We start from the raw sequence: 13,352 nt of genomic DNA, 5'->3' as shown, positions 1-13,352 counted from the left end.
GGCCGCCCTAAATCTCGTCAGCGACAATAAGCGAGAGCGGTCCATGAGGCGTCTATCCTTATATTATGTTTATGGAACATACAACAAATCCATGCTCTGCCGAAAACCAAACACAACATGGTCTCTTGGGGGCCCCCTGCTGGTCTGGAGGCTCGCTTACGCCTCAGAAAAACTCACTTTAGGAGCGGCTCATGTAAAACTGATGCAACCTCCGTAACGGTTTGTGAATCTAAAGCAGAAAACTAGTTAAAACTAAAGCACGAGCTCCTACTGCGTGGAAATAACATCTCAGTATGTGACACTGCGTTCTTCGTTCATCACATGTAGAGCCAAGACTGAACAGTAACAGAAACACATTACCTCTACCAAACATCAACATGGGGGTGGTGTTTGTTCTGCTTTACCTGCAGTGAGAAGGTGAGAGCCAGGTCAGTCTCCACTGACCCACTAGGTGGCAGCACAATCTCATGGGACCTCAAAATGCGTTTGGAACCCTGTGGAAGAAAAAGTTATAAAAATGTTCACAACATTCTAGGAGGTACAAGACTGGACCTCATGAGACGCTCGCAGGGGACTTTGGTTGGACAATGTATTGGTTCTTTTCAACATATACATCAAAACACAGAAATACATACCTGAATCTTGACTGCGATGACCACAGAAATCAGCTCTTTATCAAGCTCCTTCAGCACCACCAGCTTTTTAAGAGTCAGGCTGCACAGTCTGCAGAGAGACGCACACAAACAGACAAAAGGAGAGGTGGAGGTTCAGACAGCTCTCCTGGAGTGTTTTCATATGCACAAACAGGTGAGTCACGAACAACAAGTCAGTCTGTTTATCAAACAGTGGGAGGAACGGTTTACGGAGGAGATTGCTGCGGCCCCGCCGGCGTCCTCCAAGGAGTAAACAGATTGATCACATCGGTATTGCTGTGACATGTACACAGATTAATCACATGCTCTACTAATCACATACTAACTCTACACTGAGGCAGCATCACTTTCTGCAGCAACTGTAGAAAATGTAACCTACTTTGCTAATGTGCTCGTTAGTAATGACCAAATTAAAGAAGTTAAAAACACGATTAGACATGAGAATACTTTCTTAACCCTTTTCTAGTAATAGAGATGCAGTAATGCAAGAACCGATTCTCAAAGCTCAATAAACTTTAAATTCTAATGGACATTTAAGCACTGAAACTGGAAGACATTTAAAATATCCACAATAAATAAAGAAAACAACAGAAACAACAAATAAAATGAATTATGAAGTCTTTGTAAACAAAATTATCTTGAAAAATAGAAGGGATAGTTGAGCTCAAAGCACCAGACTGAAGATTTTTATCATTCAGTTTTTGGCAAAAAGAGAAAAGAGAAAAATCAAGCAAATGAAAATGATTGAGTTTCTTTTAATTCATCATGCAGTTAATTGATTTAGACCTACCAACGGTGACATAATGCTGGTTTACTGTTGTATTATCCGTTTCTTTTCAAAAGCAGTTAATTGTACTGAGCTGATTCATTTTGAACTTCTCTGTGGAAACGAGGAAGATTTCCTGACATCTGGAATCGTCTCAAAAAGCAAAACGATTTCCTGCTGAGATCTGGACTACCTGTTAAAATCTCACTCCTGTCAGTGAGCGACTAGTAAAGAGGATCTAACTCCTTATGATGTATATTATCTCGTTTTCAGTCTGATTTTCCTGAGACTGTTTATTGATTTCTCCACAGTTGTCAACATTGTGCGTCAGACCTTAATAAAACAAAAATTATCATTATTGAATGATCAAAAAGATGCATTTGATTGGCTTAAAAAATAAATATTTTCAACACAGGAACATATAAGAGCTTAAGGCGTTTCCTCCAGCTTCCTTTATGTGGCCAAAGGTGTCCCACAAGGATTAGCTCTGGGGTCACTCTTGTTTATTTTGATTATCAACCATCTTTACTGAGAATTAACAAAAACTTACTTCCATTTGTTTTTGTTCTAAAGATACTGTGATGTAAACTGTTGCATCCACACTTTACCAGCCATTTTATCACCCCAAACAATCTTTTAGTTTGGTTTAGCTCACTTTGTGTAATATTAAATTGGATGCTAAAACAAAAATAAGTGTTTAATCTTCCATCTGCTGCCTCTGCTAGAGGTTCAGAGACTGAATTTGTGTCTGAATGCAGACATCTAACAATCCTGACGGATGTTTTGCTCTCTTTGAACTCCCACATCAAACACTTGGTAAAAAATACTAAGAGAACATTTGCTCTTTAAAATCAAGTCCTTCTTTTGGGGATAAATAATAAAATATTTTGTATGTTTCTTTCATGTTTCAGGGATGTTTTTTTTTATCAATTCATCCTCTGAGTACTTAAATACTCTTGATACATCAAGATTCAGTCAAAACCTTTATTCATATTTGTCATCGTTTTTCAAACCATTCGCATGTCTTTACTTAGAAATCTATTCTTGCTCCAAAAAAGTAAAAGAGGCCACGCTGTCTGCTCACACGAAGTGATGACACAAGAAAAATACAAAGATTTAATCGACTTCAAATCCATCTGAATTTGAAGGAACTCAAACGTCATAAAAATAAACTTAAATCAACATATTTTTTCTTTTTATTGTTTAGTCTTTTTGACAGTTGTACATGTCATCATATCCCCTCTAGGTGTTAGTTATATTTTTTATTACTTGCTCTGCAATGCATATTTGTTTTAGCTCCGTGTTGCATTTTCATCCAGGCTGCCATCATTCAAATCCTTAAAATGTCACAATTAAATAATATTTGAGTAAAAGACTGAAATAAAAAAAACTGAGCTGAAAAGCTAATCAGTGATTTGATTTCTGAGAACTGCAGACTATCAGTCATAAATACCCAGAAACTGTGGCTGCAAGAACGAGAACGAAAAAAAAAAAAAAGACCCGATAATCCCTTAAAAGAAGCCATTTCTTTCCAACAGCCATACTGGTTCGTTCTTCTCCACCTCCTCACATCTATACCTTGTGGAGGTTTTATTTCGGTTTTTGTTAGCATGCAAGCCGAATGCTCCAGCAGAGACAGAGTGGGTTGCAGCTTACACAGAGCACAGTTAAGACAAAAAAAAAAAATCCTGAAGGCACTGCACAACATTTCCTAATACAGTAGCTGAAAACTGACTATAAACAAAGCTGGCATTTTGGGATCATGTCAATTGTGCTTCAAAAATGAACAGTTTTACCCATGTATGGTCACAAGCGTACAGTAGGAAAAAAAAAATGCAGATATTGATGGACTCAAATATGCTGCAACTTCACCCAATTTGAATTCTGTAAAAATAAACAAATAAATGAAATAATCACGTATTACACACCGATTGCTATTCAGTTATTAATCAGTTAATGAAAAAACATTAATCAATAGATCAGTGCTACACTGCATTGATGCTAAATCAAGCAGAGAGGACAGAACTTTTCACATGTTAATGTTAGAAGTATTTTTTTTAGCTGCAGGTGAATCCTTTGATACAAATGATCAAATGTTCAATAAGGGAATATTGCCATTTTATTTTAGGTAAAAGAAAATAAACAGTGTATATTTTAATTGAAAAAGAAATGTATTTATTTGTTTACTGGCACATTTCAATGTATGTCTAATATTGCATAAAAATGCTTAAGTAAAGTTAAAATGAAAAATCTGCAGAATGTGCCAATTTAAAAAAAAATCAATTTATCGTACGAACAATCGATGACAGAAATAATCATTGGTGCCGCCTGAATTTATTAAATAAACTAAATGTATTTTCAGTATAAGTCTTGCTGTTCTGTGAAGGCCTCAGAAAGCATCAGTAAACACCTCAGTAGAGCACAGCCTAGTCAAATCCCAAAACAAAATCTGATTGGGAATCTGTGACTGTGGTTGATTCTGGATGGATGATCCCCACCCCATCTGATTGAGCTTAAACTATTTTGCAATAAACAACACACACACACACACACACACACACACACACACACACACACACACACAAATTAATCTTCACAAAGACTAACAGCCAAATATGTCTCAATTCACATGCACACCACATTTTTCAGATTTGTAGCAGTAAAAGCTGCTTAAACTATTATTTTGCTTCCTCATCACATTACTCTGCATGACTCCGTTCATCATCCACCTGATCAGGTTTGCAGTCACAATGTTACAAAACCCAAGGAGAAAATCCAGAGGTATGAACACTTCAGCAAGGCAAAGAGCGAAAGAAAGCAGGATATTGGGCTGCTGGCAAACCGATGGAGGTATTGTTAGGGTAGTGTGCATGTGTGCATGTGTGTGTGTAAGAGGTGCTTTAACAAGCCTGTCACGATCTTGGAGACGCTTCCTCCCATGAGGGGGGGGATAGAAATTTCCTTTAGAGGAGCTTTCTGTGGTTCTTTGACTAAATCATTCAGACCAGCAGCTCAGAAAAGGTCCGTTTATCACGTGACTCGCTTCCCTTTCTCTGCAAAATTAAACCATTAACAGAGTGGTTGCTTGGAATGACATCATGGCTAAATCACCCTGGGACCCAAAAAAAACTCGGCATTGGATGTCGTCGAGAGGTGGGCTGAAACTCCTGCTGCAGGCAGAAAAGAAAGAAACGATACACCGATGAACCACACATTCACTGCGATTAGGACTTGACCACACGTGTAATCTAACTCCTCTGCAGATCTCCTATTTTGAGAACAGGAAACAGAAAGGTGAGGCGGCGAACAAAAGCAAGCAGCGGCGGTATCGGCGAAGGCCTTTCGGAAAGTGCACGCTTTGCTGAGTGGCGTAATTACAACGCAGCGGCTCTGCGGCCGAGTGGGTATCAATCAGCCTCGACGCGAGACGGGGAAAAAAAACACACAGCGGGAGAAGAAGAAGAAGAAGTGATGACAATGGCAGGTTTGAAGGAACCCCCGGCAGCCTGAATGAAGACCTTTCTCCACTCCAGCTGACACCACCCGAGAAAAGGCCAGGGCACAATGGACGCTGGCCAAAAGAAGGCTCGCATTGTCCTGAGAGCTCCTCACGTCCAGACAATGCTCAGCATTCTTCCTGCTCCTGTTTGGTATTCTTCCTAGTCTCCACTGATCCCAGTCCCACTGCTCCATCTATCTCAGATATGCAAGGTGGCTGGACGTTGGTCCGCGGCGGTAGAGGGGGGCAACAGCAGCCAAACAACTGCAGATGTCCTGGGATGCACTTAGAAAAGAAAACAGAGCAGAAGTGGTGAAAAACCTCTTGCTGTTTATTCATGTAAGCTCGGTTTATCAAGGAATTAGAATAATTTCCTATAATCACTCACAGAGCAGCCCTCCCCACTCAGCTCCTTCAGACTAGCCAGCAGCAATTAGCAAATATCTAGTGGAACTGTCCATCTGCTGAGCTCATTATATGAGCTACTTCTTAGCATTATGCTGATAAAAACGTTGTTAAAGGGTTAATTGAGGAGCCATGTTGTGATGACTTCCTGAAGGCGGAGCTTCAAGAAGAGCAGGACTGTCTACATTTCTTTTAAGTCATACAGCATTTCTATAATAACTGAAGGTAACATAGTTACAAAATCTGTGTTATAAAATGAACTGTGTGTTTGGAAAACACATGGTACCACCCCTTAAAGTTTTGTTATCTGGACCAAAAAAATCCAGCAGCATTTTTCTCACGTTTCATTGTTAAAGCAGTAATGTCTGCTCCAGATGTCTCACCAGGGCTCAACCAGATGTGTGCCGTCTTCGGCTCTACGAGTGGAATGACAATGCTGATTAGAATCAACGAGGATGTTAAATATTTACACCGACCGGTGCCTCATTTCACTCAGATCGCTGAAACATCAGGAAAACACAAGGAAGACGTATCATCGGGCAGAGTCTCTCACAAAGCGACTTAAACAGTTAAGACACTAATAAAAACTAAAGGTTTGGCAGCCGGAACAGCCTCTCTGCTCCTTCCGCGCCACACAAGGACAGAAACAGCAGCCGTCTCTTTCGCTGAAGGCCTCCTTGTTCCCATTACCTAACATCTGTGCTCACCAACACACACATTCCCAAACAGACGCTATTCTGAGAGGACAGCAGAGAATTCTGCATCCTTCTCCGTTCCCCTGCAGCCGCCCTCCCCCTAGAGGCTTGGCTGAAACACACGGCGACCCGATCCCCGATCCGGCGGTCGACTCGATGCAGATGCTCTGGCAAACCCGGAGCCAAGGAGCAGAAAGGCCCTCTCAGCGTCGTTGCAACAGATTTCATCTGATACAAACAACAGAAAAACCATCTGGAAGTTGTTTTGGTGTCACTTCATCGGAGACAGAAAGAATGTAAACACACGCCGCAGCCAAACCTTATCAGGAGCCAGAGACGGTGTCGGCCATGTTTAATGGTAAAGACGTGTAAAATATTTTATTGCGGTTGGATATTCTCTGATGGCCTGATGGTATTCTGAAAGTCCAGACTTCTAAACATTTATTCAAATTCACGTTATTGACTGAATTCCCATTAGCAAAATTACTGGCACAACATGTTTTTGTAAACAGTGCAGTACTTAGTCTTCTTCTTTGTCTGAAGATGACTATTTCATAATATTTCATGCCTAAATATTAAAAACCTCATTTTCTTCTCCCAAAGTTAAATTATAAATATATGCCAAGGTGTGTATTTGCATTTTTGCACTTTTACTAGTATTTTTTTTATTTATTTCTTGATGTATAGATTGTGATTGTGTTGCTTTGCCCATGAATCGTGCTACGTAAATAAACGCCGACTTGACTTAATGGTTGTCATGGAGACCTGGTGAACCAGAGATGCTACTTTCCGCTGCAGTTCTCCAACAGAAAGAGCCTCAGAGATTAGAGTTGTGTCTCCTTTACCGTCCAACTCACTGTACGATGTGAAAAGACAAACATGGATTCTTGGAATGGGCCGGTGTCGCATCCTTTTTATACCCCAGGAAAACAGAAAGCCACGCATTAACAAACAAAAGTTCCTCGAGTTTTAAGAAAATGTACAAACTTAAAAAAAATAAACCAAAGGAATTGTTGGAGGCTAATTATTTAAACACTGATTAGCCACTCAAATAACAAGAAAAAGTACTCTGTAATTCAGCAGTGATTACACTATATGAAGCATGTATGGATTAATTCAGAGGTTCACACCATTAGGCAGAGGATAAACTGGAGGATTTATCCTCCTATATAAGGATAAATCATTTCATTTTGATTACATGTCACAGTTGAGCTGGGAGAGAGCAGAGAGACGTCATTTCACAGCAGGTAAGAGTTGAAAAATCTGCACAGCATCGACGTCGCCCTTCAACAAAAGAAATCTCCAGGCTTCTGGAACTTTTCATTTCTGGAGAAAATCCCATTTCTGAAAGTGTCGGCTTGAAATTGGATTCCAAATCACCTTTCAGCGTTCAGCGTTCGCCTCAGCAGGCCGCTCTGACGTCCAGCTCTCCCACTCTCACAGCGAAATGCAACAAATTATACTCTTTCACATGTTTCTTGAAGGCCGTGGGTGAAGCGGAGTGATTTTTCACTCAAGCACAAAATGGCAGCCCTTCATTAGACGATGTAAAGCTAATTAGCATGCCATTAGCTACAGCAGTCCAAACATTCCTGCACATGATGAAACCCTTCAAGTCTGACTACAGGACAAAACTGGACTTCCTGTTCATGAATCAGTCCTGCACCTTCCTGACAAACGTGAAATGAATAACTATGTATAAAGATGCACTGATCCAATATTAAAATCGTTATCGATCCCAATACTGAAAACAATTCTACCTCGGTATTGGTGACAATGTGCCCTATCCATAAGGGCAGATCTATTCATTGAAATTCTGTGTTTTGTGCTTTTTGGGGACGTCATGGTTTATTACTTATTTTACGTAATATTTAAATATTCCTAATTGTAATTTCTGAACCATTCTGAGAGGTTTGTTGCAGTTTATTTTTTTCATTTTTGACCAAATTAATCAGCCTGTTGTTTTTGTCAGCTTCTGTTTATTATTTACGTCACACTGGATGTTGTAGTCCTAATTGCACTGACTGAACAAATTAAAGTTGTTTTTACATGTTTGACCAAACTTAGTGAACTATACATTTGTAGTTCAGTACGTTTATTTCTAAAAACACAGACATTTTAAATTATTTCAGGTTTGGTTTTCTGCTGATACTAAACCTTAGATATCGATATCGGAAGTGAAAAAAGTGGATCGGTAGGTGACTTCTGAAGGCAATTTGTTGCAGTGGATGTTATTTAGGGTCATCAGAGAAAAGATGTCTGATTGGAAATGCACAGAACACATTTCAGATGTTAATTCAGCCCAAAAAAATTAAAAAGCATGATTTATTTTTGCTACAGTTTGTAACTATTTGACAACATGTATCGGTGTTCCTCATGAAATCTCAACTAAATCCACTATGTAGCAAAACATACAAGAGTTTAAGGTGTGTGAATACTTCTGCTGGATTTCTATTCCTGTTCCTCTGAAAGCCTCTGCACACACGATCTTCGGACTTCACCACATGAGACCAGCCCCGGCTGGCCGAACTGAGCTCAAACTCAGCGGCGAAGCCAGATCTGATTTCCTCTAAAGTTTGAAACACAACACTGGCAGTAAATCGACAGATGCTGCACATAAAGCCAACACACACACCCATAACTGCTCACCGCTGATGAGATCTTTTTAGTAGTTGTTTTTTTTTTTTTTTAGATACATTAGGTTGGTGTTCATGTTCTCTTTGAATCGTCAGGGGTTGCCATGGTGCAGAGTGCAGATGGTTTGTGCTGGTAAAGCACTGCACTCAGTTCTCGTCTCGTTATATGTTGAGTGCTCTTATGTTCATTTCGATGTGCGTCATAACGAGGCACCTTGTGTTCTGACATTTCTGTGAATGCAGGCAGGAAAGGGCCAGATAGCCCACAAAAAAAAATAATAATAATTCTTCCCCGTATTGACTGACAACATTATGCATAAGGAATGTGGAAAAAACAAAAATGCATGTTGTTGATTTTTTTTTTATGAAGAAGACAGAAATTAGCTGAAATATAGCTTCTTTAACCCTTCCCTGCATAAATTACGATCTTTTCTGTCAGGATTTTTTCCGATTTTTTTTAAAATCTACTTAAGGCATAAAAAAAATAGGAAAAAAATGTTGCAATTTTTTTTTTTTTTTTTTTTTAGGTGATCAATTATAATTTTTTCCAAATACAAAGTTGTTATCTGAAAAATACATCAGTAGTTTTGTTCTTTATGGGTTATCTGATGTTACAACATTTTTCTTACTTGGTAGAGTCATCTGCAGTAGAAGGAGGGACCGGGTGGGTTGGCATGCTTTTCTGTCTGTCGGCCATATTGGATTTAACAAAAATAATTTCTTGCATTTGCAGCTGATGGCCAGTAGTTGATAGTCTATTTTATGATGCATTAGTGTCCACTTCAGTGGTCTGTGTGCATTTATAACATAAAAATCCACCAGAAGCACAAGAAAATGGCTTTTAGATCCATCACTATGCATGAAAGGGTTAAGAGCAGCAACCATAACCGGCAATCAGATTTTGAAGCTTTAGTCCAAATGACCATGTTAGCGCTCTGAAGAAGCTCAAGGATTTATTTACCAAGAACTGCTAAATACTCTGCACTTCCTAAATCAATGGGCTTCATGAAAAACCCCAGCCCTCGTGGTTGAAAGAGATAATAATCATCCTCTAAGTAAACTAGGAATGCACCGATCCACTTTTTTCACTTCCGATATCAATACATATATCTTAGTTTTAAGTTGATACCAATCTGATACAGAAAAACAGAGCTGAATGGACCCTAAATGTTTCCTTTTTTGTCAACACAGACATAAATGTACTGAATGACAAATTTATTTGACAACTCTGCTCCGGCACAGCACATTTAAATTCACTTCACTAAGCTTGGTCAAACGTATAAGAACTGCATAACTTTAATTTGCTCAGTCAGTGCGATTGGGAATGTAACAGCCCATGTAAAATAAATAATGAAGAAACTGACAAAAACAAAATGCTGGTCAAAAATGTAAACCTCAACAGACCTGCTTTCAAATGGTTCAGAAAGTGTTAACAGGGATTTTAAATATAATGTAAAATAAATAATAAAGCACGACGTGGCTCAGAGCACAAAGTATAGAACTAAACTGAATAGATCTGCTCTTATAGATTGGGTACATTGCCACCGATTCCCAATACAGAATTTTTTTTCAATATCAGTACCATTACAGATATTTATACTGGATCGGTGCATCTCTAATATAAACTTAGAAAAACATTCATAAATACATTTCTGACAAATTCTGTCTCTTGTTATTTTGGCCATTTAGCTAATATAAATACTTTTGACTTAAAACAAGAGACGTTTGGTCTGACTTAACTTCACACAGACAGAAAAAAACAGTGTTTATTTGCTGCATGTAAACTTTTGGTTCATCTTATGTTATTAAAAGTGGAAAATAATTTTAAATGGCTTATCATGGCCTGTTTTCCTTTTTTTTTTTAACAATCTTGCAATCTTACAGGGGTGTGTATACTTCTCACCAGTTTAAATCAGTGGATCTTTCATTTCTGTACTGTAAGCTCACCCTACTTTTTCTTTTGTCCTCCCTCATAGACCTTCAATATGGATGCTCAGGTTTGCCTGTACTTATAACATGTTCATCATCAGAACAATTCAGACTCAAAATTATTGATGTCTGGTCCCCATGGTTACAATAATTATGATGTTTGATCTGCACCGACCACATGTACGATGTACGTTACCATAGTGACGTGTTTAACTACTCTAGTTACACCTCATGTGTTTGTTTGAACATTCTAGCCGGGAACTCGTTAAAATCCAGGTGAAATATAGCTGCACGAAGAGTCACTTTATATAACTCACATAGCTAAACAAGTTCGCATTTTCTTTCATCTTGTGAAAAAAAACATTACGTGATCTAAATTCAGAGATCTAAATCATCTTGTCTGTTTATATTCGCTTCACTTTTTTCATTCGTCTTTCTTTCCGTCCCTCAAATTTAACCTGTGTTCTGCTTTGTGAGTCACTGTGAAAAAGTAGTGACAAGAATCTCAAGACTCTTGTCTGAGCAGCAGAGAGTTGGGAGTATGTCAGTAATTATTGCTGGATCGACGTTTTCTTCCATCCTGCAAACCTTTCGTCTACCAGTGATTGAAAAAGGTCAGATGCGGAGAATAGATCAGATCTTCAAGATGAAAATGTAGAAGAAGGGGAACTAACTTTTTCCAGAAAGACAAAACTTTTAAAGTCATACACACCTTGGGGATGTTTTGTGAAACCGGTGAAGGATACGACATCAGCAGATACCAGGAAGACCGGACAAGTTGTTCAATTCAGTCATTTCAAGCCTCTAGTCTCTTATGCAACCTGTAGTATTTGGAAATATTGGCAGTGTCTTAGAAATGCTGAGGCTAACAATCTAATAAATCCCTCCCTGTATATTTTTTTGTTGTGTGGAAGTTCTTATCTTTCCTCATTGATGTATTATACAAGTTTCTATGTTCTCTAATCTCTTCCATCAGACGCTCTTCATAATTTTACTTCATTTTGTCCACAAGATGGCGGCGACTCTCAGCCTCATCAGCCAAGTGTTGCATACAAAACAATTTGGTGTGAAAAACCAGCTGTTTCCACCTTTTTCTCTGTGGCAAAAAAAAAAAAGAAAACAAATAAAATGCAAATTAGGCGTGTTTCCATCTACTGGTTTGGAGCGAATCAACAAGGCTACACTAAGCGTAACTGTCAAATGTTGAGGTTGCAAACTAGCAAATAAAATAGATTTGTCAGTAACGCACTGTTATCGAGCAAGTTACATCCTAATTGTTCGGTCATGTTAACTAGCATTGGCGAAGTTACATGCTGTCCGGAGACGTAAAGAAAGAAATGCAACTTATGCAACTCTAATGGGCTCCAACAGCGAAAGCAGCTGACTCTTCACTACGTCAGAACGTATTCGGCAAATGTGTTTCCGTTTCCCCTTTAGCGAACTAACACTTTTTCCAGAAAAGCCAAAAGTTGATTCAAGCATAAAAACTTTGAGGAAGTAGTTTTGAATTTTACCGTTTTCGTCAATCTTTTCCAATGTGATACTTCAAAACGTGCATCTGTGCCATGCAGTTTACCTAATGACTGTTAATTTCTATGTATTTATAGAGAGAAACAACAGTTTGCGGGATACAGTTGCATTTAATTTGATCACGTCTGCCATTTTCTGCTGCTATCATTTTGGTTTTGAAAATAAAAATGACAGCGACCACTGTGTTTTTATGGCGCCTTGAAGGTGTTCACACATCACACCTACTCAGAGATACACAAAAGAAAGAGAAAGCACCTTGCAGCTGTCACAGCAACAGCAGATGAAAGTCATAATGTCACTGTGTGAAAAAAACATACAGCAATACTAAAGGGAGATGCTTCTGTAGGCTAAGACATGAGAGACGAAGGAAGAAGGGACATAGTGTCCTGCCTTCCCTGCAGACCCAAAGTGAAACCTGAGATGCACACATCACATAGGAATACTGCATTCCTGCCACTTATACACACTCCAAACACATCCACAACATAGCTATGGTTGGAGTTATCCTGTCCTAATCATGCCTCGCCCTCCGCTATGAATGTCTGACATGTTGCAAGAGAGTTTCGAACACCACAACCCCCAACACCTTACCACTTCCTCAGTTGCTGCAGTCTGAAGCCCAAGTTGACAAACAAGATGCACTTTCAAATAATTTCCTTCTGGATATTTGTGATGGCTGCAGTTACAGCCACACAAATGTGGTAACATTCACTCTCACCACACGCAATAGGTTCATCTCACTTATATTTGGATTTCTTTAAGTTTAGGATTTAATTTACAGAATAACTGGTTTTGTTTAGAAAGCAACACATCACATTGTATTCTAGAATAAGTGCGCACATTTTAGTTTATATTGTTGTGTTTTGCTTGATTTAATCTTTGTTTTGTTTCTGAGTTTTTTAAGTGCTGGCTGCCCCAATCCTTAGGAGAGCAGAGAGGTGGAGAAGGGGTGGAGCAAGCCAGTTGAGACTGCAAATTGGTTCACACCATTACGCATCATCCAGAGGGGGGGAAAGGGCTTTTGTTATGTTAGTTTCAGTTGGGTTTCTGTGTATTTTCCCCTTTTGTGTTTTGTATGTGGCCTGATCAGCCAGTATTTAAGTCCCCTTTTTGTCTCCTGTTTGTGAGGTCTGTTTTTTGAGTTAGTCTGAGTTGATGTCTGTTACTTTGACCTCTTTTATGGGCCCAAATTTTGTCATTTTTTCTATTATTTACCCAAGTTTTGTTTGGGTTAAATAA

General features: G+C 38.9%; 1 protein-coding gene across 4 annotated transcripts in view; it reads right to left on the bottom strand.

The window, feature by feature from the left end:
* Window positions 1–13,352, bottom strand: part of pacs2 (phosphofurin acidic cluster sorting protein 2) — a 69,986-nt gene that overhangs the window by 28,212 nt on the left and 28,422 nt on the right. For all 4 annotated transcript variants that reach the window (XM_015041590.1, XM_015041591.1, XM_015041593.1 and 1 more), the window contains exons 2-3: window positions 636–723; window positions 405–494 (exon numbers count right to left, since the gene is read on the bottom strand). In XM_015041590.1, the coding sequence (XP_014897076.1) occupies window positions 405–494; window positions 636–723 (178 nt within the window). The remainder of the gene's footprint in view (window positions 1–404; window positions 495–635; window positions 724–13,352) is intronic.

Source organism: Poecilia latipinna, unplaced genomic scaffold, assembly GCF_001443285.1.
Source record: "Poecilia latipinna isolate Pla-1442-1.1 unplaced genomic scaffold, P_latipinna-1.0 Scaffold559, whole genome shotgun sequence".
NCBI classification, from domain to species: Eukaryota; Metazoa; Chordata; class Actinopteri; order Cyprinodontiformes; family Poeciliidae; genus Poecilia; species Poecilia latipinna.
Note: the sequence above shows the minus strand (reverse complement) of the source record. Positions and strands in the feature narration are given on the sequence as shown.